This window comes from Mytilus californianus, unplaced genomic scaffold, assembly GCF_021869535.1.
Source record: "Mytilus californianus isolate M0D057914Y unplaced genomic scaffold, xbMytCali1.0.p SCAF_1, whole genome shotgun sequence".
Classification (NCBI taxonomy): Eukaryota; Metazoa; Mollusca; class Bivalvia; order Mytilida; family Mytilidae; genus Mytilus; species Mytilus californianus.
The window spans coordinates 125432659-125458562 of NW_026262581.1; the positions used below are offsets into that span (position 1 = coordinate 125432659).

The following is a 25904-nucleotide window of genomic DNA, read 5'->3' on the forward strand; positions in this document are numbered from 1 at the left end:
TCATAACAAGTGGAATGCTTCTTTGAGAGATTGACTGTGTGTGTTAAGATGAAGGTCTTATGACCTATAGTTCGCAGTTCTGTTGAATTGATTAATTTTAAGCTATCTTAGTTATGGTTAGTTTTATACAAATAGTTCAGTTCTTATATATTAGTGACCTTTGATCTTATAACTTGGTGTAAAAATGTAATTATGGAAGTGTGGCAACCATCCATACAAAGTAGGTTACTGTGACCTACATTATATTTGTTATAAATTCAAATTTACACTGGAGCTGAGATGATGGATATTTAGTATCCTTTAATCCTATAATTGGTGTAAGGATGTACATTGTAGTAGAGTATGGCAGTATTCCACAAATACCTCATTGACATGTGAAGTTTTATGTGCAAATTCAGATAAGTTACCATATAGCTTAATGAAAAGATATGTCATGGGGAGAATACAGGTGTCCCTAAATAGGAACGTCATAATGACCTTCTCAATATGCTTACACTTATTGAAAGCATCTTGATGGAATTTTATGGATTTGTGTCCATTTTAGGTTCAGTTTTATATTTTGTCATATTTCATAAATAAATCGAATTATCAAAGCTGGTTTAAAATCTGAATCAACAAATGAAATATATTTGCAGCTACAAAATTTTCAATTTGACTTTTAACTTTAATATTGTTAATAAATGTGATAAGTATGAAAGGTATCACTTTAGAAAATGACCGGTCAGAATTTTAATGAGTTTTGCTGGACTTGTTTAGGCCATAACAAACATATATATCGATAATTTATAAATGATAAATATCATTGAATAGCAATGAATGTTTATTGACTGCTATGGTCACACAGTTACACAACATGGGGGATTCAATTCAGGTAGATCATTCTGATTGAAGATTTTCACCTGGGTATGATAATAAAATCATCTGGGTAACAGAGAAGTGTTGTGTTTACAGCATCTAATATATATCAACATTCTTTACAAATAAACATTTGAATGGAATTTAATTTATGTGATATTAAAATCTATGTATTTAATATGTGTAATGATGGAATTCATAATTAAAACACTCCCATAACTTAGACTTTTGTACATGTATGCTATAAAATTTTATTCAAAAGGAACCAATTTGGCTATCAAAACCACAAAATGTCATATCTAACAAATAGGCTATTTACATATGATGATTTAAATGGAAGTCTGAAACCTTGCATTAAAACCTGACAAAATCACTTTAAATTAAGGACTGTATCTCCCTCATACATAGCTCTGGTTCCATGTCTGGGTTTGACTATACTTTGTTCTTTTTTGGTTTTAACAGCTCTTCAATGTTTGTATTAGGTTTTTGTATGTTCACATATTTAGGCCTGAAGCATCACTGATGAAACATTAATCATCAAAATGCACATCTGCCAGGTGTTGTAAGACTTGTACCGTAAATTTTATTACAAACGTTTGCATTTACCACAGTCAGAGAATTCACCTTTTCAGAATCTTAAGGACTATAAAATTAGTTATTTCATTTGTTGTACCCCAAAACAAAAATAATGACATGTCATTGGTTGAATTTCAATTGTTTAGGACATTATTTGCCAATCACAATGTTTGGGTTTATGCTCATAAAATATAGATAGAACAAATAAAATGAAAAAAAATATTGAGTGAAATTAAGTTATCAATAGATTTGCTGGATGTAGTGCATCACTAGTACAATGTATTACCATATTGAGGATTACATTATCTCATTAAATGTGATGTCATTGTCTTGATGGGCCCACAATCACAATTATGGTACAATGCTATATAATTCTTTACATTTTTTAAATTAAGAAAAACAGTGGTTTCTTCAAAATATTTTTTCTATTCAAGACGAACATATCCAATTTTTATGAAAATTGACCATACACAACTCCTATATGAACCATTAAATCCTACACTATCACAGAAACTGAATATTTTGAAATATTTACACTTTGCATGCATACTCACTTTTTCCACATGGCTTTTCACAAATCCTTTTCAGCTCATCTGGTCCAAAGTGCAAAGTGAACTTTTCACATCACTTGGCATCCGCTGTCTGTCGTCATTGTCTGTTAACTTTCATAAAAATCTTCTCCTCTGAAACTACTAGGCCAAATTTAACCAAACTTGTCCACAATCAGTATTGGGGTATCTAGTTTGAAAAATGTGTATGATAACTCTGCCTGCCAACCAACATGGTTTTGTTTATCATCTTGAAAACTGCTATAGGTATAGAAAATCTGATAGAGACAGAAATGTTCAGAATGTTTATAATTATTGTCCATTTACATCAAAACTGTCAGATGACTTCTTATAGAAGTTATTGCCTTTAAATGAAAAATTTTACCATATTAATTTTCAATTTTTAATATTATCTTGAAAACTATAAAAGATATAAAAACTTTATATAGCAGAAATGATAAGCAGGACAAGATCTACAAATAAGTCTACAAGACTAAATTTCGTCAGTAAACTCCTTATAGGAGTTATTGCTCTTTAAAGATGATTTTTACCAATTTTTGCATTTTTGCCTTTATAATTATCTTGAAAACTAAAATAGATTGATAGACACTTCAAATAGCAAAAATGGTCAACAAGAAAAGATCAACAAATAAGTCAACTAGGTGGAAATCATCAGTTGACTCCTTATTGCAGTTATTGCTCCTTAATAAAGATTTTTACCAAGTTTTTGCATTTTTGCCTATTATCTTGAAAATTATAAAAGACAGATAGACACTTTTAATATCAAAAAGGAAAAAAATTATCAGCAAGACAAGATCTGCAAATAGGTCAGCATAGATGAAATTGTCTTATAGTAGTTATTGCCCATTGTGATTTGGGCAAAAACTGTGGAAGAAAAAGGAAAAATGATCAGCAATACAAGAACAACAAAAAAGAGATTTAAGTCAAGAATTATATTCTAGTCTACAATGTTGGAGAGTGTCCATTGTTGCATTTTTGCTAGCCAAGGGTAGGGACTGGATCATAACCCTTGGCTAGCAAAGATGTCATTGTTAAAGATGCACATAGACCTAGGTGAGCAACACAGGCTCTTTAGAGCCTTTAGTTTTCTAGTTTTTTATTAAACCTGTTCTATTATGTACATACAATTAAAAAACACATAGTAATATTGTTTTCACTTAAAAATTGAGGAAATAGTCAGAAGAAAGGTAAGCCAAAGGATGATAATTACGATCCTTAGTTTGATGATCTTGGTACATTTATTGGTACAGATTATTGTTGTTGGGGTCATAGAAAACCGGGCATTCGTCCGTCCATTCGTCTGGTCTTTGAAACTTTTCATAGTTTACATGTATTAGTTTGTGATTAGGTCAATTTATGGGGAACCACTAGTGGTAGGTCAGTGATATTTGGTATGCAGTTGTATTAGCATTGGCATATCTCATTTCCATGGAGATTATTTGGCTCCGCCCCCTTCGTCATGGTCTATACACTTTGAAAATTTTGCTAAGTTAACATGTATTAGTTTGTGATTAGGTCAGTTCAAGGAGAACCATTAGTGGTAGGCCAATGTTAATTGGTGTTCAGTTGTATAAGCATTAGCACATCTCATTTCCATGGAGAATATTTGGCCCCGCCCTCTCAGTCATGGTCTATTTACTTTGAAACTTTTGCTTAGTTTACATGTATTAGTTTGTGATTAGATCAGTTTAAGATGAACTGCTAATGTTAAGTCAATGATATTTGGTATGCAAATTTATTGGCATTTGCAAGTATCGTTTCCATGGAGATTATATAGCCCCACCCCTGATCATGATTCATTGACTTTGAAACTTTTACATAGTTTACAAGTTAATGTTTGTTTTTAGGTTTGTTTAAAGGGAACGACTTATAATAAGTCAATGGTATTTGGTATGCAGTTGTATTAGCATTGGCACATCTCATTCCATGGAGATTATGTTTAGCCATGTACCTTCAGTCATGGTTCATCGACTTTGAATATTTGCATAACTTACATGTTAAAGTATTGCTATTTTAATTTCAACATTTGCATTATCAAAATTACAAAAAGGCGAGACATATCTCTGTGATAACAGTTTATTATGAAACTTATATCATAGGTTTATATCAGCAATGTCTTTGACACTTTCGAAAATAAGTGCTGATCAAACATTTTCAACGAGTTATGCCCCTTGGAAATATTAATTATAATGGAAATCACATTGCATTTGCTCTGAAGCCTTCATTTCTTTAAGATATTTATAGATTGTTTTAAAGAACAATAACAAAAGTGTTTTTTTAGTTGTTGCCCTTGTACCTTGGATAGATAAAATATGTGCAACTTGGGGGATATTGGAACTCTGTTCTTTTATTTTGTTAGGAACCTTATTGGCAATGTTTTCATAAGATTTAATATGATTTCAAATGAAAGGCTAGTCAATTTTCATTTTTATAAACTTGTGAGCTTAGTTTGGGTTGTTGAATGTCAAATACAGCAAATTCATGCTCTCAGTCTTATTAGTCCAAGGTTGACTTATTGCTTTAGTCTCAATTTCCCTTAGTTCTTGTTATTCTCTTTAGACAAATTTGTTGTGGCTAGGACTGCAATTTCTTAAAGTTCTTGCAGCATGATAGCAGTAGAGAGTGGTATGTTTTTCAGTCAGTGGGTCCTTCTGTCTATCCCATGACAGGTTAAAGTTTTGAGTTTGTGGTCATATCAACTTAAAACTTAGTACACAATGTTCATTATGAAGTTAACTATTTAATATATATGCAAAATTCAGGGTTTTGACCCAAATTTCACAGGTCACTGAACATGGATATGTATTAAGTTCAAATTTTAGTTTAAGGTAGGTCAAATGTTGATAGTTTGTGGTCACATTAACTAGAAACTTAGTAGTTAGTACACATGTTCATTATGAAGAGAAAACTTAGTAGTTAGTACACATGTTCATTATTAAGAGAACTGATCAAAATCATGTTTTGCCCCCAATTTCAATGTTCACCGAATATGGAAATGTGATAGAGATTGCCATTGTGTCTTATGGACACATTTTGTTAAACCCCTTGCTAGGAAGTATCTGAGGGAATATAGTTGTTGACCAGTCAGTCTGTCAGTCATTTTAGTCTTCCAAATGCTTACTCAAATACTTAATATTGGATTGCTACCTTACTTTTATATATTGTCACCTACAATTAGAGGAAGTATTTTAGCGATTTTGAGGTCACCATGTCAAAGGTCAAGGTCATAGTTACTAAAAAATAGACTGAAATAAGTGCAACAGAGTGGATTCCAGATACTACATATGGGATTGCAACCTTTACCTAGATAAAGGTCTACCATCAACTTCTATGTCCTAAGTCAAAACACCAAACACATGATATGAACAAAGAGAACTGGTTCCCTGGAACAGCAGCTTTAACATTTTGGGAATAGTTGTAATAATGTTCAATCCTCCACCCTTTTTTATTTTGATCAGTGACACAGATACAGAAAAAAATTCATTATAAGAATCAGGTCACAGAAGGAATTAACTCTATGTATGTCTGTATAAAAGACAACTAAACAAAGCTACAAGTATAGCAATACTTCAATACAATCCACATAAGTTCTTTTGTTAGTTACACTTTAGGGTATTTAGCTGAATTTTCTCCAAATGACACCAGATCACCATCTGGCGTCATGCAACAATCACTTTTTGGTTATGACAATCTTTGCAGGAACTTGTTTGACTATAAAAGTAATGGCTAAATGCATACAAGTGAAAATATGTCTATTGCAAAAAATATTTGAAAAAAAAACCTACAACTTATCGAGCATATATGCTTATCTTAAAAATAAACAATTTCAAGTTAATTATGGGTACATTTTGCCAAAGAAGCATATTTTCTTCTTTAAAAATACGATACAATTGCACCTAGTTCATCTGTATTCTATATGCTTGAAATGAATCTACAAATTAGAAGAAAAATATTGAAAAATTTTAATTTATATTGCATTGTTTCTCTTGTTTTCTTTCAGTGCTGGTTTTATGATATTTTATGACTTTGTACTGAACTTGGACCCACGGACCACAGCATGTCGATTGATAGTGGGTCTGCACGGTACAGGTCAGTCCATAGGAGAACCTACAGTCCTTCCTACTGTTTACACAGAACCTGCCACTAGAGCAGTGGGCCCTTCGGGTGGTGCCAATGCTGTAATAGGAGCCAGACAGCCTGTACCCAAGTAAGTATCACAGTGGGCCCTTCAGGTGGTGCCAATGCTGTAATAGGAGCCAGACAGCCTGTACCCAAGTAAGTATCACAGTGGGCACTTCAGGTGGCGCCAATGCTGTAATAGGAGCCAGACAGCCTGTACCCAAGTAAGTATCACAGTGGGCACTTCAGGTGGTGCCAATGCTGTAATAGGAGCCAGACAGCCTGTACCCAAGTAAGTATCACAGTGGGCCCTTCAGGTGGTGCCAATGCTGTAATAGGAGCCAGACAGCCTGTACCCAAGTAAGTATCACAGTGGGCACTTCAGGTGGCGCCAATGCTGTAATAGGAGCCAGACAGCCTGTACCCAAGTAAGTATCACAGTGGGCCCTTCAGGTGGTGCCAATGCTGTAATAGGAGCCAGACAGCCTGTACCCAAGTAAGTATCACAGTGGGTTATTCTTTATTGAGTGTATTCAGAACATTTCTTCTAATTGAGTGGAACAAAGCCTTAGTAAGTATTCCAGTCAATATGAATAGTTCTACCGTCAGTGTATACATACCTCACTGTAGAGCTATAAGTACAGGCAGAATGTCATCTCGGATTCATGGAAAAATATATATGCTGAATCCTGAATTCCCCCAAAATAAAGCATTCGTTCCCAGATCCTGAAAAAATTAATCATTAATTCCAAAGTCCAGATAAGTGTTAATCTTGAAATCCGGCTAAAATAAAGGCCAAATCCAAACTTCCTGAAAAAGGTCTTGCCACCCCTCATAGATAGGTTGACCTTAGTCATCATTCATATAAACATTAACAAATTTAATTATCTTGACATCAATTTTACACATAATGAAACCATTTATTTCTGTGTAAAAATTCAAATTTAAGCAAATTGAAACTGGCTCACATTCTTAAAATAAAGGAAAAAAATTGTAATAATGCTATAAATACAGCCAATTTCGTGTCAATAAAAGGTCCTCTAATTCCTAATTCTTGAGGGCACCCGCCTTACATCAAATCCTGGTTCCGTGCCTGGGAAGTCATAGAATGATTATATTTATAAAGTGAATGCATAAGGAGAGAAACTGATGTGTGCAGACCTTGGTGACCTTTATTTGATAATGTTCATTTTTAACATTGAGGGTAGGAGCATATAGAACAGTGCACATTTGAAAGGAATTCAATATCACAACTATATCTAGATGTAATAATAGAGACTATGGAGTTACAACTGTCCGTTTTGCATAAGTTAACACTATCAGTCTTATATATTTTAGATGCAGGTAAGTCTTGCTTGAGTTTACAATAAAGATAATATATATTTTCAGGTGTCCTGCTGACTCAGATTTAGGTGTTGTTGTAGAATTACAGTTGTCAGGTGGTCCTGCATCAGAATATGACAAACATAGTTTGATAACACGTGCCTGGGTTAAAGTGCCATTGTTTGATAATGATGCAAAATTGATAGCAGGAAAATTTAGGATACCATTTAGAAATGTACCAATCAAACCATTCCTACATGCTAGTGAACTACAGAAATTGGAAAAGGTTTGTCAGTTATCTCCCCTTAACTGTAGAAATAAAAATTACTCAGAATAAACTTATGGTAATCAGTTACAGAATTTATATTGAAAACATGAAAAAAACTTAATAATGAAACTAGGAAGTTGTGACTTCTTGTAATGACTTCCTATTCAGAGTTTTACCTTAAAGCAATCCATTGTATGCTAGAATGGATGTTGAGTATTTAACTTGTAATCACAGAAGATAGCAATATACATTGAAGGCAATAGAAAAAAAATAAATAACTGTAATATGAACAAAATATGAATTTAACACATCATACTGACTTTTATCCCCGGCTTGTATATTTCTCGGATTTTGATTGGCTAATGCAAGTCATTAAAAAAAACCTTAGCCGCGGGTGTTGCTAACCTATATACCAAGGCATTGCTACCCATTACCCTGGGGAACTTTGCGCATGTTTTCTCAAGTTCCATGGTTGTTCTCAATTAAATAATGATTTCTGTAGATTATCCATGATGTCTGTGATTACACATGTAATCCACTAACTATTCTATCCTATTATGCCGATCATTTGCATTCATTTTAGTAAATGCATTACTTGGCTGCCACATCGCCAATGAAACGACTACTAGCAGAGTTATGCAAATGACCTACGTTGATGTCACGCCGTCTTGCAACATTGAGTGCCAAATTGATTTATTCCCGTTTCTCTGTCTCTGGCTTAAAAACGTCTTATATTTCACTACCGGTAGGGTTCTACCAAAGGCAGTAAGTACCCTACACTCCGTAAAAAATATGTCAAATTTCCAAATTTCAATAAAATGTTTTTAATATTGTCTCTCCCAAGGTTGCAATGCTGAATTAAATTTATAATATATTATCAGTTTAACATGGTAAAGATATTGTCTATTTTAGTTTGACGACGCTGAGTTATATTATCGTATCGTCAACATGAGAGATTCTGAAGTTCAGTCATTATTGAATATATCTGCATCTAATCATCAACAATATAACCAACCCACCGTAAGTACAATGGTTTTACCAAATTACTGGTAGTCAAATATTTACTTTCAATCTAACATATTTATAATCTGACATGCTTTATATTTAAGTTTATAGAATATTGCATTATTTACTTAGAAAACATTTCAGTCAAATATATTACACATTATTGAAAGAATGACTTAGTTTGTGATAAGTAATTAGTTTTAGTCCTGCTGTGTTTAGATTCAAATGATTTCATAATAAGCAAACAATTTTCATTGATGTTTTTTCTGATAGATGTTTTTTAGAGTTAGTCACAAATAGTATTTAGTACTGCACATTTCTTTCCTTTCAAAAGCAACTATTTTTGGAAATAATTTTTCCCAATGAGTTGTCAGTTTTGAAAAGTTCAAAGAAAAATAACTTGCTAGATAATTTGTCAATAAAAAATAAAGACAACAGTGTGTAATTGTGATTAAATATTTTTTTCATCAAAATTTGAGCTCATGTGAATTTTTTTTCTCAATCAGATGCCTGCATGAAAAGTAATGAATAATATAGATAAGACTAGCCTGGGTTACAATATGTCAATTTGTATATTGATTTAGTTTAAATTAGAATAAAATTGCACTGCTGAAAATTTATCTTCTTTCACTATCTATGAATTTGTAGCCTTCTGCTGTTACATTGTTTGTTCCTACCAAGGTAAAATCTTTGTTTTATTTCAGATTCCATCGTTGTATAAAACACCAACACCGGTACAAAACCCTCCTCCCCCTCCCAGTATTGGATCTAGAATGTCCAGGTAATGTCAGGGTCAGCTATACATAGATTTCAACTTTCATTTTCTACTTTCTCTTTGTAGTATCAGGACCCTGCTCCTATCTGCATGTTCTGCTTTGGGAATACTTAAAAATCAACTTCTCTCTGGTGTTGGTTGTAAATTAACATTTCCAAATATAGATTTTTTTCTAAAAAATAGTGAAAAAAAATAAAGAACTGAAAAGGAGGAGGGTTTTGGTGCTACAATATGTAACTTTTTTTCTAAACCTGAAGATTTTGGTTGTAATTTGAAATAATATAATATATATACACTGGTATAAATAAAGTGAAACAGTTTTGGTTGATGCTTATTTTCAAAGCACTTTTTCATTGTCATTATCACGGTATGGGAGCGACACCCAATATTGGTATTGAAGCGGAGAGAGGTTTTAAAATGCGAGCTGCCATACATATCATTACATAAGTTGCCGTACACTATGATCATGTTTATTTATACTGGGTCATAATTGAATAAAAGGAAGAAATATCTAATCTTTAGAAGCATTAAACAGGTTTCTTTTTTATCTAAAGTAATTGGTGCCTTTTTTTTCCCAGTACTAGATGGTAGATTTTTTTTACCTCAAGTTTTAATTTATGCTGATGTCTAACATTCCTGAATGATTTGGAGAACAGGTCAATTCCCAACATGTCATTATACAAATCTTTAGACACATGCAATAATTACAAATGCATAAAAAAATTGGAATTCTTACTTATGATTACAAAATTTTAGGACTTCTCTCTGCTTCCTTTAGTACCAATATCTGGTGCCGCTCCCATACAGTGATTATACACATTTGAATTGCTATATACTGTAGCTATTGGAAATGGTTTACTGGTATATATATAGCATTATGTAGACTTAGTGTCATTTGAGTCATTGACATTATAACTTCTTACTATGTTTCCAGCATTCATTTAAGTTGTTCATTTAACATATGGTTGTATGGAAATCTTGCTTAATTACTGAAATATGCACTTATCTTACAAACGGCTTAAATAGTCTTTTAACTGTATTTATGCAGAGTTGGTAATAATTTTTTTTGTTATTCTTTTCATGATGTCAGGCAAAATTAGTTTGAAATTGCTTTTATGATTTGTAACTTACTGAATTGAAAATGTTAATGGTTTTTATTGCATGATACCTATGTTGACATAAATAAAGCAATGTGTCTCTTCAATTGAATTTACAATATTTACAACATTATTTTACTGCTTTTTAATTGTTATAAAAGGGTTCATTTATGTGGATATTATTGTTATATCATTGTATTATTATAGCCGAGAACTGCGCTTACCCTCTATAACCCCAACGGGGGCACCTTTGCTCCCCCGGGATACAACAATAGGATTCCAGGTTGACAGAGTGAAGAAGGCAGAGTTTGGGGAAGGGAAAGTTAGAGTTACAGCATATTATGCTTCCACTGGAAAGGTATTAAAATTAGATTAAATTCAAAATTAAATTCAAAAATAGTTTTTTCAAGAAGAATTGTTCAATAGTTTTTTGTGTATTTTGAGCATTTTATTATGCATCTATGGTGATATTCAGATTCAATATTTGATATAAAATTGATGCACTTGTCTAAACACTTAAAAATAATGCAGTTAACTAAACCACAATAATTTCTGCTAGTTTTATTCATGTGTGACTAATCTGTTATATATCATTGCTCTTTTTATGACCATAATGTACAGGGCATATGACATTTGCACCAATTTAAAAAAAATCTAAATTTTAATTATGCCTAAATAAAGTTTTCATTTGCACCAAAATATAAATTTTAATTTGCGCCATTTTAATTTGAACAGGTAAGATGAGATCAAATTTAGATAATTACCAATAGGTTGATCGAAAGTCAGCAGTTAAGTGGTGTTCAATGAGTATATATATGTTCATGTTATATGTCCATGTATAGACATACATGAAGATCTTATTAGTTTAAACACTGCTGATGAGATAAGATGGATTTTTTACACACCTAGACAAGCCAAGGAAATAATTATATAAATATATTTGATGTCAACTTATGTTTTTCATGACTTGTGATGGTTAACTTAGATATTTATGTGTTTTATTTTGCAGGTTGTACAATCATCCACTAGTCCTGTTACATGTAGTACTACAGCTGTTAAATCTAACTTTAAATATGGCTTCCATGTCTTTGGACAGCAGGAAGCTACCTTTAATAATGTAGATATGCAGGGGGATATGGTTTTAATCGCACGCTTTTATTTACGTAAACGACAAGATATTGTTACAGATGATATTATTTTACATGATCAACAACATGATGCCACACTTTATGATGAGGAAACACTTGTTGCATGGACTGCAGTTCCTTTAGTTATGTCTACAGAAGGTATACATATAATTATATGAATCTTATTCTACAAATGGTCAACAAGGGAAGAAATTTTGAATTTTGATGTTTTTTGTTCCCTTTACTGACCAGCAGGATGATTTAAGGGTCCATGGAAGACCATTGAAAAAATTGTGTAGGATTTTCTTTTAAAAGAACCTTTGTTGATCTCTCAATTGTTTAAAAGCTTGTGCTTTGAGCGAAAACCACTATTACACCAAAAATGTCCTTTTTATGAAAACTTGATAAAGGAGGTATGATAATAGTCATTGTTTATTAAATATAGCAATGGACACCATTCATAGCCATTTGTTATTTGGCAAGTGACATAACAGAAATCCCTCAATCCTTTCTAAATATTGTTATTTTATTTGTAAATGAATAGGATGATAAAGTGTGGTCATTAGAGAATAAATATTATTTATGATGTTTTTGTGATGTCGCAGTTCTAACATGTCATATTTAGCCAAAAGTGACCATTTGACATGTAGTTTGATAAATAGTTTTATATGTGTAATACACTTTCCGTGAAGCAATCACATTGCCATCTTTGTATTATACATAAATCCTAAAATAAAGTCATATTCAATTTGAGCAACACCCTTTTTGAAAACAATATTAGACTCACATCAACATCTAATGTCAAAATATCTTTATGGGGAAGTTGATTTCTATTTCTATATCTGCATTTTATTATTAACTGCAAAAGTCTGGAAAGTTCAAAAGATTAAGAAAATTGATGGCCTTAAGCAAATATATGTATTTTTATTCAGTAAATGTTATGTATTGCATATTTAAGATTTGTCTCTGAGAGCTAGAACCGATAGTCATAGGGTAAATGCTAGGTACTGAAAATTGCTGATTTGTCTCAAAGGATTAGAACTTAACAGTTTAAAGTGAATTTGAGGTTATAGATAAGTTAGAATTATCTCTTAATACCTCGAACTCATAGTTTATATATTTAATGTTTGATACTCTGTTTTAGATTTGTCTTTGAGAACCAGAAGGAATTTCAATCCAAATACAATGAACATAAATACAGGAACACACACCCTCAAGTTATTCTATCCACCAGTACCTGACAGTACTCAGATACCATTTGACAATAGACCTTACAAAAGTGATTGGACTCGGTATGGCAAAGCATCACTCAGGATCCACATTTTCCAAGGCCAGCCACGCCCAGGTTCATTGACCCCAAGTGAGGAGTCAGCAGAAGATGGAGAGGAAGTCTTACCTGAGGTAAGGAGGTCTCTTTATTTCTAATTAGGTATATTGCCTCGAAATGAAGCCTTGTCTGTGCTCATTAATGTGTCAGGGTCCCATCAAAGGGGAAAAAACATAATAAATTCATTGTGAAAATAACTTATCAAGTCATTTTGTGTCTGTACCAAGGCAGTCTATTAGGACCATGTGTTGTTCGTTGGTTTTGTCTTTGTGTGTATGCCTATTTTCCTCAAAGGAGTTGGGTATTTAAACTTTCTCACAATCATAACCATATAATGCCATTATGCACCTATTTTGTTTTTTTACCAAATTATTTTTATGGTTTCCCTTAGATAAAGCATGGACTTTGCCATTGCTTTTTTTTTGGGGTACCTATTTTTGTATCCACAACTCCTTCTAAACCCTTATTACTATTTATTGAAACTTTCTCAAAATCTTAACCCTAGAATTCTATTGTGCACCTAATACTTTGTTTTTTTTATCAGCATTAATTTCGGGCTTTCTTTTAGTAACTCATGGACTTTTAAAATACAAAGCTCTGATATATTTATGTTTAGAATTAATAGACTGTATTTAGTATTTTAATATATTAAATACATGTTCATTTTCCAGTTATCTCCCTTTTGATATATCTTTTTTTCTATCTACAAATGGCCAACCTTGAAACAAATACTGTGAACAGGAGGATCCTTCTTATGCATATGAACAAGTGGACATCTGTGAAAACAAGCAAATTTATTACAATATATATATGCCAGGGTTTCCGCTGGCGGTTGCCATTTTCGCATTTTGCGAAAAAATAAAAATTGTGGCGATTAAAATTCATTAATGGTGATAGAATTTGGCGAAAAAAATATAACGGTTTGATTTCTTCTTGTTTACTTTTATCAGGTTTCTCGCACTTTTCCCCTGAACAGACTATACTTGGAATTAACCTTGAACTCGTTATAATTTTGATAGAAAATCAATAATCAGCTGATTGCATTTCATAGCTATCGGCAACAATGGACTAATTAATAAAGGTGTTGATTGTATTGTTTAATAAAATGTTGTTAAATGGCTTCACATGTCACCTAAAGGATTAAGGAATAACTTTAATCGAAATAATTGTTTTGAAGTGGGTACTTCTCAATCGTTTAAGCCACGCACGTGTTTGAAGCATAGTTTTATGTTTCCTCATTTTCTTTTAATGATGGTCCAAAAAAGAGAACTGCTGACATGACGAAAAATGTTCAAAAGTAAGCAAAACCTCTGAGTCTCTGACTGTAAACTTGTTACTTCAAATTTTAAAAATTGATAGATGCGTAATTGACAAACTGAATTTTTTTTTGTTAGATAGAAGAAAAATTTTAAACGAAAAATATATTTATGTTAGTTGGCAAAAAGAAAATTGGAAGTGCCGAAAAATATATTGTTTTGGCGAAAGAGGTGGTGAATAAGATAATTGACCCAGGGGAACCCTGATATACTGTATAAATTGATTGATAAAAATACCAGGATAGTACGCAAAATTAAAAAATATTCTATGGTTATCTTTAGATATCCTTGAAAATTTCAAAAGCTTCTTATAATTAGTATATGCATCTGAATTTCCATATTGTAGTAATGTTTAACATTTGATTGAATGATTGGTTAATTGTTGCTTGCTAAATGTCCAGTGCCAAATAACCATGCTTACACCAGGCAATAATCTATTATTAAGAACTTATACAATAGAGACTTTCCTCAAGGTTTACTGGCAAGGATGAAAGAAATCTAGGGATGAACATATTTCTTTATTTAAGTCATTTCTTGGGGTGTTCAACATTTTCGATGTTTTCATATTTATATAGTATTCATTTATATTAGTTGAATTACATATTGTGATTACTGTATACCATCACTTTTACTTCATTGCACAACCAGCCATTGTAGACAGTAGGAATTGAGTTAATTGCAACATAAATAACAAGTAAGATAAGATAATGTTACAACTTTTTATACGACCGCAAAAATTAAAAAATTTTTGGTCGTATATTGGTATCACGTTGTCATCGTCGTCGTCGTTCAGCGTCGTCAGCGTCTTCCAAAGACAGATGGTTTCCGGATGATAACTTGAGTATAAGTAAATAGAAATCAATAGAATTTTAACACAAGGTTTATAACCACTAAAGGAAAGTTGGGATTAATTTGGGGGTTATGGTCCCAACTGTTTAGGAATTAGGGACCAAAAAAGGGGCCCAAATAAGCATTTTTGTAGTTTCCAGACAATAACTTGTGTTAAAGTGTATGAATCTCTCTGAAATTATACCACAAACTTCTATACAACAAAGGGATGGTTAGGATTGACTTTGGGGGGTTATGGCTCAAACCATTTAGTAATTAGGGGCAAAAAAAGGGGAAAAACAAGGGTTTTTTCTGGTTAAAGGACAATTGAGACAATTTAAAAGCAGTGTAAGGGAGGTAATCCAATTCAAATTAAAGAACACTGTTTGATTACCTCCCTTACACTGCTTGTAAATTATGTACATTTGTATTAAGAAATGATGATTGTCTTGAGGTGATTAGCTGTCAATTTATTTTTATACGACCGCAAAAAAATTTTGTGGTCGTATATTGGTATGACGTTGGCGTCGTCGTCGTCCGGCGTCGTCGTCCGAATACATATTGGTTTTCGCACTCTAACTTTAGTTTAAGTGAATGGATCTTTTTGAAATTTGACCATAAGGTTAAATACCACAAAAGGAAGGTTGGGATTGATTTTGGGGGTTATGGTACCAACAGTTAAGGAATTAGGGGCCAAAAAGGGGCCAAAAATAAGCTTTTTCTAGTTTCCAGACAATAACTGTGGAACGGTGTATGGATCTCTCTGAAATTATACTACAAGTTTCCATACCAGAAAGGGATGGTTAGGATTTGCTTTGGGGGGTTATGGCTCAAACCGTTTAGGAATTAGGGGCAAAAAAGGGGGAAAAACAAGGTTGTCCTGGTTAATGGACAAATACTTTAGTACAAAACATAATTTAAAGCAGTGTAAGGGAGATAAATCAAATACATCATTGAAATTATCTCCCTTACACTGCTTTTAAATTATGTATAAAGTAATGGTTAATGAACAATAAAGATAATCTAAAACAGTGTAAGGGAGGTAATCCAAATACAACGTTTTGGTTACTTCCCTTACACTGCTTTTAAATTATGTTTAAAGAAATGCATATTTATAAAGGAAGACCAGTAAAAATATCCATATGAAAGATTTGACACTATATTTTTATTAATTCTATTATAAAATAGATTAAGTTAGCACTATGGTAAATTCAAATGGGTAATTATGGTTGCCAACTCCATTGGAAATTTGAATTGAGATTATGACCATATCTTGAGGGAAAGAATTTTTTTGGGGGAAAAAGGGGGGGGGGGGATAAAAAGAAATTGTGGGGGGCCAATTTTTTCTCATTTCAGATTTAAGAAATTAAAAAGAATTATTCTTCAAATATTATTTTTTTTTCAAATTTCAAATATTGAAAAATTTCAAGAAGTAATCTTTAATTGCACAGTATGGCGCATTAGATTTGTTAAATCTTTGATCACATTTATTTATTTGTTATGCCGAATCTAACAGTGTATTTAGATTTTTAATTTTGGGTCCAGTTTTCAAATTGGTCTACATTAATGTCCAAAGGGTCCAAAATTAAACTTTGTTTGATTTTAGCAAAAATTGAATATATGAGGTTCTTTGATATGCTGAATCTAAACATGTATTTAGATTTTTGATTTTTGGCCCAGTTTTCAAGTTGGTCCAAATTGGGGTCCAAAATTTAACTTTGTTTGATTTCAACAAAAATTGAATATATGGGGTTCTTTGATATGCTGAATCTAACCATGTATTTAGATTTTTTATTTGTGGACCCCGTTATCTAATTGGTTCATATTGAGGTCGAAAGGGTCCAAAATTAAACTTTGTTTAATTTCATCTAAAATTGAATTATTGGGGTTCTTTGATATTCCAAATCTAACCGTGTATTTAGGTTTTTAATTTTGGGTCCTGTTTTTTAAATTGGTCTACATTGAGGTCCAAAGGGTCCAAATTAAACTTAGTTTGATTTTAACAAAAATTGAATTCTTGGGGTTCTTTGATTTGCTGAATCTAAACATGTGTTTAGATTTTTGATTATGGGCCCAGTTTTCAAGTTGGTCCAAGATAGGGTCCAGTATTTAAACTTTGTTTGATTTCAACAAAAATTGAATATATGGGGTTCTTTGAAGTGCTGAATCTAAACATGTATTTAGATTTTTGATTATGGGCCCAGTTTTCAAGTTGGTCCAAATTGGGGTCCAAAATTAAACTTTGTTTGATTTCAACAAAAATTGAATATATGAGGTTCTTTGATATGCTGAATCTAACCATGTATTTAGATTTTTTATTTGTAGGCCCCGCTATCAAATTGGTTCATATTGAGGTCAAAAGGGTCCAAAATTAAACTTTGTTTGATTTCATCGAAAATTGAATTATTGGGGTTCTTTGATATGCCAAATCTAACCGTGTTTTTAGATTTTTAATTTGGGTCCCGTTTTTTAAATTGGTCTTCATTGAGGTCCAAAGGGTCCAAAATTAAACTTAGTTTGATTTTAACAAAAATTGAATTCTTGGGGTTCTTTGATATGCTGAATCTAAACATGTGTTTAGATTTTTGATTATGGGCCCAGTTTTCAAGTTTGTCCAAGTTGGGGTCCAAAATTAAACTTTGTTTGATTTCAACAAAAATTGAATATATGAGGTTCTTTGATATGCTGAATCTAACCATGAATTTAGATTTTTTATTTGTGGGCGCCGCTATCAAATTGGTTCATATTGAGGTCAAAAGGGTCCAAAATTAAACTTTGTTTGATTTCATCAAAAATTGAATTATTGGGGTTCTTTGATATGCCAAATCTAACCGTGTTTTTAGATTTTTAATTTGGGTCCCGTTTTTTAAATTGGTCTTCATTGAGGTCCAAAGGGTCCAAAATTAAACTTAGTTTGATTTTAACAAAAATTGAATTCTTGGGGTTCTTTGATATGCTGAATCTAAACATGTGTTTAGATTTTTGATTATGGGCCCAGTTTTCAAGTTTGTCCAAGTTGGGGTCCAAAATTAAACTTTGTTTGATTTCAACAAAAATTGAATATATGAGGTTCTTTGATATGCTGAATCTAACCATGAATTTAGATTTTTTATTTGTGGGCGCCGCTATCAAATTGGTTCATATTGAGGTCAAAAGGGTCCAAAATTAAACTTTGTTTGATTTCATCAAAAATTGAATTATTGGGGTTCTTTGATATTCCAAATCTAACCGTATATTTAGATTTTTAATTTTAAGTCCCGTTTTTTAAATTGGCCTACATTAAGGTCCAAAGGGTCCAAAATTAAACTTAGTTTGATTTTAGCAAAAATTGAATTCTTGGGGTTCTTTGATATGCTGAATCTAAACATGTGTTTAGATTTTTTATTATGGGCCCAGTTTTCAAGTTTGTCCAAGTTGGGGTCCAAAATTAAACTTTGTTTGATTTTAACAAAAATTGAATATATGGGGTTCTTTGATATGCTGAATCTAACCATGTATTTTGATTTTGGACATTGGACCATAATAGGTAAATTAAAAAAATTCAAGTTCTTAGACCACATTCTTTCTGTGTCAGAAACCTATGCTGTGTCAAATATTTAATAACAATCCAAATTCTGAGCTGTATCAAGCTTGAATGTTGTGTCCATACTTGCCCCAACTGTTCAGGGTTCGACCTCTGCGGTCGTATCAAGCTGCGCCCCAGCGAAGCATTTTATTAGCAGTTACTATTAATTAATATTAATTTTAGCCATGAGTATGTATGTCATTTTATATTTTAAAACTTTTATGATGTATTTAAATGGGTAATTTTGGTTGCAAACTGCATTAGAAATTTGAATTGAGATACTGACCATATCTTGAGGAAAGGATTTTTTTTGGGGAATAAGGGAAAGGGGGGAGTTGAAAAAAAATTGGAGGGGGGGACAATTTTTCTCATTTCAGATTTCAGAAATTAAAAGAAAATTTCTTCAAAATATTCAACAGCATAGTGTATTGCACAAAAGCAAAAAACCGGGGTAAAATAATTTTTTTTTGGTAAGGGGGGGGGGGGGTCAATTCGCAACAGCATAGTGTTTTGCACTTAAGCAATAAATTGAATATAAATTCAAATCATATAACCAATTTGAAGTTCTTTGACTACAGTTATTCTGTGTCAGAAACCTATTATGTGTCAAAAATTTAGTTACAATCCAAATTCAGACCTGTATCAAACGTGAATATTGTATCCATTTTGGCCCAACTTTTCAGGGTTGGACATCTGCGGTCGTATCCAGCTGCTCAGCGAAGCAATTTATTAAAAATTTAAATTGGGTTCTTCCTTTCCTTGTTGTTGTTTTTTGATACAAACAAACAAAATTTTAGTGCCAAGAAGAGATCTAGCACTGTGTTAGGACTGAAATATGAATTAAATCAATGTATCAAACAATCTTTCCAACCCTGATACACCCTAGCTGGCAGATCAAAGTTGACAATATCTTCAATGAGCTTAATCATTAAATACAGTTGCTGTTTAATTTGTAATAACTTACATTACTGTTCAGAATTGATATGCAATTATACCATTTCTCCGCAAAATACAGAGACTCATTTCTGCACACAAAGTGATATTGCTTGTAATATAGATTTTATTGAAACAGGACAGAAATTACTTATGGTTTAGTTCCTATTTATACCTAATTATTGATATCAAATTTATATGCAATATGTTGAATATTGTAAGAACTAGAAATCCTGGTCACCAATAAGGATTGTTTTTGTTGCAAATTTAAAAAAATGCAAAGAATAAAAATAGATTAAACTTACAGTAAGTAGAGCACAGTTTTTGGATTAATATTAAAATTTCCCAATATTTTTTAAAATAATACAAATATTTTGATATGTGAAAGGGTTTATTACCTTTGATTTGATTTTGAGGTATGGATATGTATGCACGGAGAATTGAAATGTAGTAGTCAGGATAATGCTTCGTCAAAATTCTTACCCCATGATGCCATCAAATTTTTCATTTGTAAAAATGGAAAGCATTGTAGATCTCAAGATGACACGCTGTCAATTTAGAAAACTGATAGCATCATAACGATCCTTATATGACAGTTGTATTTTAGAAGACAAATGAATCTATATAAAGCTTCATTTAATGTACTTTTACACCTTTAGTCATCTTTGTTGTCTGATCGGTTGTCTATTATAGTTAGTATAATAGTCCCAGGTTTCCTAAACAAAAACCTTGATCATTTTGAAATACTTTTGAGGTTTAATTTTTTAATACCTGAATTACTGTTCAGAATTGATATTCAATATATCATTTTTAACAAAGTGAAATTGCATGTAATATAGATTTTATTGATTACCTCCCTTGAAATGGGACAGAAATTACTTATGGTTTAGTTCTTATGTATACCTAATTATTGATTGAAAATTTAAATGTAATATGTTGAATATTGTAAAAACTAGAAAACCTGGTCATCAATAAGGATTGTTTTTGTTGCAAAATTAAAAAAATGCAAAGAATAAAAATAGATTAAACTTACAGTAAGTAGAGCTTAGTTTTTGGATTAATATTAAAATTACCTTTATGTGTTATAATAATAATAATAATAATACAATTATTTTGACTAGTCAAAGGAATATTACCCTTTGATCTGATATTAAGGTTTGATATAAATTGGAGAAGTAAGTACTAGTAAATATTGTTTTGTCAAAATTATCCACATGGCATCATTAGGATTAAATTGAGAATGGAAATGGGAATGTGGTAAAGAGACAACAACCCGACCGAAGAGCAGAAAAACAGCCGAAAGGCCACCAATGGGTCTTCAACACAGCCAGAAAATCCCACACCTGGAGGCGGGCTTCAGCTGGCCTCTAAACAAAAATGTGTACTAGTTCAGTGAAAATGGACATCATACTAAACTCCAAAACTTATAATTGACTAAAATTAAAAAACATACAAGACTAACAAAGGCCAGAGGCTCCTGACTTGGGACAGGTGCAAAAATGCAGCGGGGTTAAACATGTTTTGTGAGATCTCAAACACTCCCCCTATACCTCTAGCCAATGTAGAATAAACAAACACACAGCAATACACACAGTAAAACTCAGTTTAAAAGAAGTCTGAGTCTGATGTCAGAATAGGTAACAAATTAAAGACCTCAATTAAACTGATTGAAAGATTATGTCTTCATCATATGAAAATCAAGCACAATCCCTCCCGTTAGGGGTTTAGTATCATACCATAATAAAATATATCAGAAGAACATAACCGGTATCATGCCAACAACTGGTTTTAGAATAAATGTGTTTATTTCCGATGCAAAGACCATATGAGTGAATCAATTTTAATACCAAAATATGCAATCCTTAATGACTTGACAACAGTATCGTAACTATATCCCTTCTGAATAAGTCTGTTTAAAGGTTTGGTTAGCTTTTAAGGTGATCCTTATATCACAGTTGTATTTTAGAAGACAAATGAATCTACTAGGTATTAAGCTTCATTTAATGTACTTTTACGTCTTTAGTCATCTTTATTGTCTGATCAGTTGTCCTGGGGTATTTTTGAAAGTTCAAAAACACTAATAAAAATTCTAATAAAATATTTTGTGGAAGTGCAGACTTACAATTTCAGAGGTTGAAGATTCATTACCCTAGATAATACACACAAAAAAATTATGCATTTGTAAGATCCACTTGTAAAGTCGGTTGTCAAGTACTTTTAGTTCAAATTTTGTTATTTAAAACACACATACCCTGTTTTTATGACTCATTAGAAAGGTATTTCACTTGACCCATATCTTTCATTTTTATCATTAAAGGGGTCATTAAGTTTTACCCTTGTCCGTCTGTATGTCCGTTGATCCGTAAGTCCCGAAATTGGTTTCCATTCTCTAACTTTAGTTTGCCTCAACCAAATGTTATGAATTTTATACACAATGCTTATTACCACAAAACACAGATCAAGTGTGAATTTTGGTGGCGTCACTTTTACCGTTCTAGAGTTATGCCCCTTTACAAATGAAAAAAATTACTGAATATTTCGTTTCTGTTCTCTAACTTAAATTTGCCTTAACCAAATGTTATGAAACTTATACACAATGCTTATTACTACAAAACTCAAATTAAATACGAATTTGGATAGCGTCACTTTTACCATTATTGAGTAATGTCCATTTATAAAGTTGTATGCAAGCAGGGGCATCATCTGTGTCCCATGGACACATTCCCCATTTATTTAGTACTTTGAGTTTTTAATGTTATTATATCAACCTGTATCCTAAACATGTAAAAATAATAGAATCTGAAGCGAGAAGATGTATCAAATATTTTTGCTTTATACGTTTTCAAGACAAAATAGTCAACTCGAACATGCCTGAACATAAAAAGGTGTACACGGCTTTCTCTTTTTGATGAAATAATTGCCCATATTTAGCTCACCTGGCCTAAAAGGTTAAGTGAGCTTTTTCATCACTTGGTGTCTGTCGTTTTTCGTTGTCGTCGACTGCTAACTTTACAAAATCTTCTTTTCTGAAATAGTTGGGCCAAATTTAATCAAAGTTGGCCACAATCATCATTGGGGTATCTAGTTTAAAAAATGTATCCAATGACCCTGCTAGTCAACCAAGATGGCTGACATGGCTAAAAATAGAACGTAGGGGTAAAATGCAAGTTTTGCCTATTATTTTGAAAACCACTATGAATGTGAAAATCTGACAATGGCAAAAATTTTCAGAATGTTGAGCTCTACCTATTGTTCATTCACATCAAAACTGTCAGACGACTTCTTGTAGGAGTTATTGCCCTTAGATGATGAATTTTACCATTTTTTAAAATGTTTGCCTATTATCTGGAAAATTATAATAGATAAACAGAATCTTTAAAAAGCAAAAATGATCAGCAAGACAAGATCTACAAATAAGTCAAACATGGATGAAATCTTTAGTCGATTCCTTATTAGAGTGATTGGCCTAAAAAGACGATTTTTTTTTTACGTTTTTGCCTAATATCTTAAAAACTATATTAGATAGATAGAAACTTTAAATAGCAAAAATTGTCAGCAAGACAAGATCTCCATATAAGTCAACATGACTGAAATTGTTAGTTGAATCCTTATTGAAGTATTTTCCCTTTAATGATGATTTTCCCCATTTTTGCCTATTATCTTGAAAACTGTAATAGATAGATAGAAACTTTAAATAGCACAAATGATCAGCAAAACAAGATCCACAAATAAGCCATAATGACTGAAATCTTCAGTCGACTCATTATTGGAGTTATTGCCCTTTAATAATAATTTTTAACATCTTTTTGCATTTTTTTCATATTATCTAGAAAACTATGATAGATAAATAGAAACTTTAAAAAGGATAAATTATCAGCTGGATAAGATCTATAAATATGATAACATGAATGAAATTGTTAGTTAGCTCTTAATAGAGTTATTCCCCTTTAATGATGATTTTTACTTAAAAGTAGCCATTGCTGAAGATACAGGTGAGCGACACAGTCTCTTTAGAACCTCTAGTTAGGATTTTTTCCCAAGACACTGTCGCTAGGGGCAGAGATGCTAGTTGAAATTTTTTTAGCGGAATTTAAGTTATGCACAAAAAAGGTCCACATGTATTTGCACCTACCACAATCGACTGTTTTGTAGAAAATTGTCTTTAATTTAAAAGTGTACAAATATCTCGAGGCTCCATGCTATAATTTAAGTAAAAACAGTATATAAGATGCATAAAATTCTAAATAATGCACCTACATTAAACTGTTAAATCCCATAGAAACAGATGTAAACAAATCAAATATACCAACTTAGCCTTTTTTTATCTTCTCTAATAAAGAGTTCCATTTCTTTTGTTTAATTTCAACTGGATATCAGCCTGCTAAGGTGTACTTTAACTCAAATATGTTTGATAGGTGTGGATATACTCTTTATCTGTATCAATGACATAAATACTGAATTGTTTGAGTTGTAACTATTTTCCTCAGATATACCACAGGTACATTACACTTCTGACAAAGTGAGAAAAAAAAATCAAACCTATCTTTGGAAGTGCGTTACAACCATTATTCATATTATTTTGGAACAATTGTATATTTCTGTTCAGGAAAAAGTTAAGTCCTGTATGATTGTGAAGAATAGGATATGAGTTTTTGTCGAGCCTGCGACTTTTGTCGCAGAAAGCTCGACATAGGGATAGTGATCCGGCGGCGGCGGCGTTAGCTAACTTCTTAAAAGCTTTATATTTTAGAAGGTGGAAGACCTGGATGCTTCATACTTTGTATATGGATGCCTCATGTTACGAAGTTTCCGTCAGTCACATGTCCAATGTCCTTGACCTCATTTTCATGGTTCAGTGACTACTTGAAAAAAAAGTTAACATTTTTTGTAATGTTAAATTCTCTCTTATTATAAGTAGTAGGATAACTATATTTGGTATGTGCGTACCTTGCAAGGTCCTCATGTCCGTCAGACAGTTTTCATTTGACCTCGACCTCATTTCATGGATCAGTGAACAAGGTTAAGTTTTGGTGGTCAAGTCCATATCTCAGATACTATTAGCAATAGGTCAAGTATATTCGGTGTATGGAAGGACTGTAAGGTGTACATGTCCAACTGGCAGGTGTCATCTGACCTTGACCTCATTTTCATGGTTCAGTGGTTATTGTTAAGTTTTTGTGTTTTGGTCTGTTTTTCATATACTGTATGCAATAGGTCTACTATATTTGGTGTATGGAATGATTGTAAGGTGTACATGTCTAGCTGGCAGGTGTCATTTGACCTTGACCTCATTTTCATGGTTCAGTGGTCAAAGTTAAGATTTTGAGTTTTGGTCTTTTTTTCTAATACTATATGCAATAGTTCAACTATATTTGGTGTATGGAAATATTTTATGATCTATATGTCAGTCGCGCAGGTTTTATTTGACCTTGACCTCATTTTCACAGTTCATTGGTCAGTGTTAAGTTTTTGTGTTTTGGTCTGTTTTTCTTGAACTATAAGCAATAGGTCAACTATATTTGTTGTATGGAAGAATTGTTAGCTGTACATGCCTGCCTGGCATGGTTCATCTGACCTTGACCTCATTTTCATGGTTCATTGGTCAATGTTTAGTTTTCTTGGTTAATGTTAAGTTTATGTGACAGTTGTAATAAAGCTTTTTATTTAGGACTATCAACATAATATCAGTGATTAGTTAAGAAGGCGAGACATTTCAGCGTGTGCACTCTTGTTTTAGTTTGCCAGGATACACTATAAAGAAGGAAACAAATTTGATCAAAGATGGAGGAAGATTTCTGTCTTATTCTAACTTTCCTTTTATTTTATAGTTTGCCTGGTTACCATTAGACAGAAAGACACCACCTAAAGAACCATTTTTGATTGGAGATGGATTTGATTTATATATAGATGGATGTAGATTTCTGCCTGATTCTGTCACTTTCTCAAAAGTAAGTAGAGATAAAACAAAGACTAATTCATTGTGTTAAACAATATGTATCCCATTAGTACAAAACACATTTCTGCATCTTTGTAAACCTAAGCTATTACTTTATTATACCCCACGCAACGTCTGTCCGTTTGTCCGTCAGTCCTGTTTCTTGTCATCGCAACATCTCTCAAACCACACAACAGAATTTCACGAAACCTTTTTAGATAATAAGGACATACTATGTAGTTGTGCATATCGACAGGAAATTACGATTCAATTCTTTTTCTAGGAG

The 25904-nt window shown here is 32.2% G+C and overlaps 1 protein-coding gene across 5 annotated transcripts in view; it reads left to right on the forward strand.

Annotated features, from left to right (window-relative positions):
• LOC127733070 (uncharacterized) overlaps window positions 1-25904 on the forward strand; it is a 101703-nt gene that overhangs the window by 55609 nt on the left and 20190 nt on the right. For all 5 annotated transcript variants that reach the window (XM_052242347.1, XM_052242355.1, XM_052242365.1 and 2 more), the window contains 8 exons: window positions 6001-6207; window positions 7509-7728; window positions 8623-8730; window positions 9420-9496; window positions 10795-10945; window positions 11597-11873; window positions 12859-13115; window positions 25512-25631. In XM_052242347.1, the coding sequence (XP_052098307.1) occupies window positions 6001-6207; window positions 7509-7728; window positions 8623-8730; window positions 9420-9496; window positions 10795-10945; window positions 11597-11873; window positions 12859-13115; window positions 25512-25631 (1417 nt within the window). The remainder of the gene's footprint in view (window positions 1-6000; window positions 6208-7508; window positions 7729-8622; window positions 8731-9419; window positions 9497-10794; window positions 10946-11596; window positions 11874-12858; window positions 13116-25511; window positions 25632-25904) is intronic.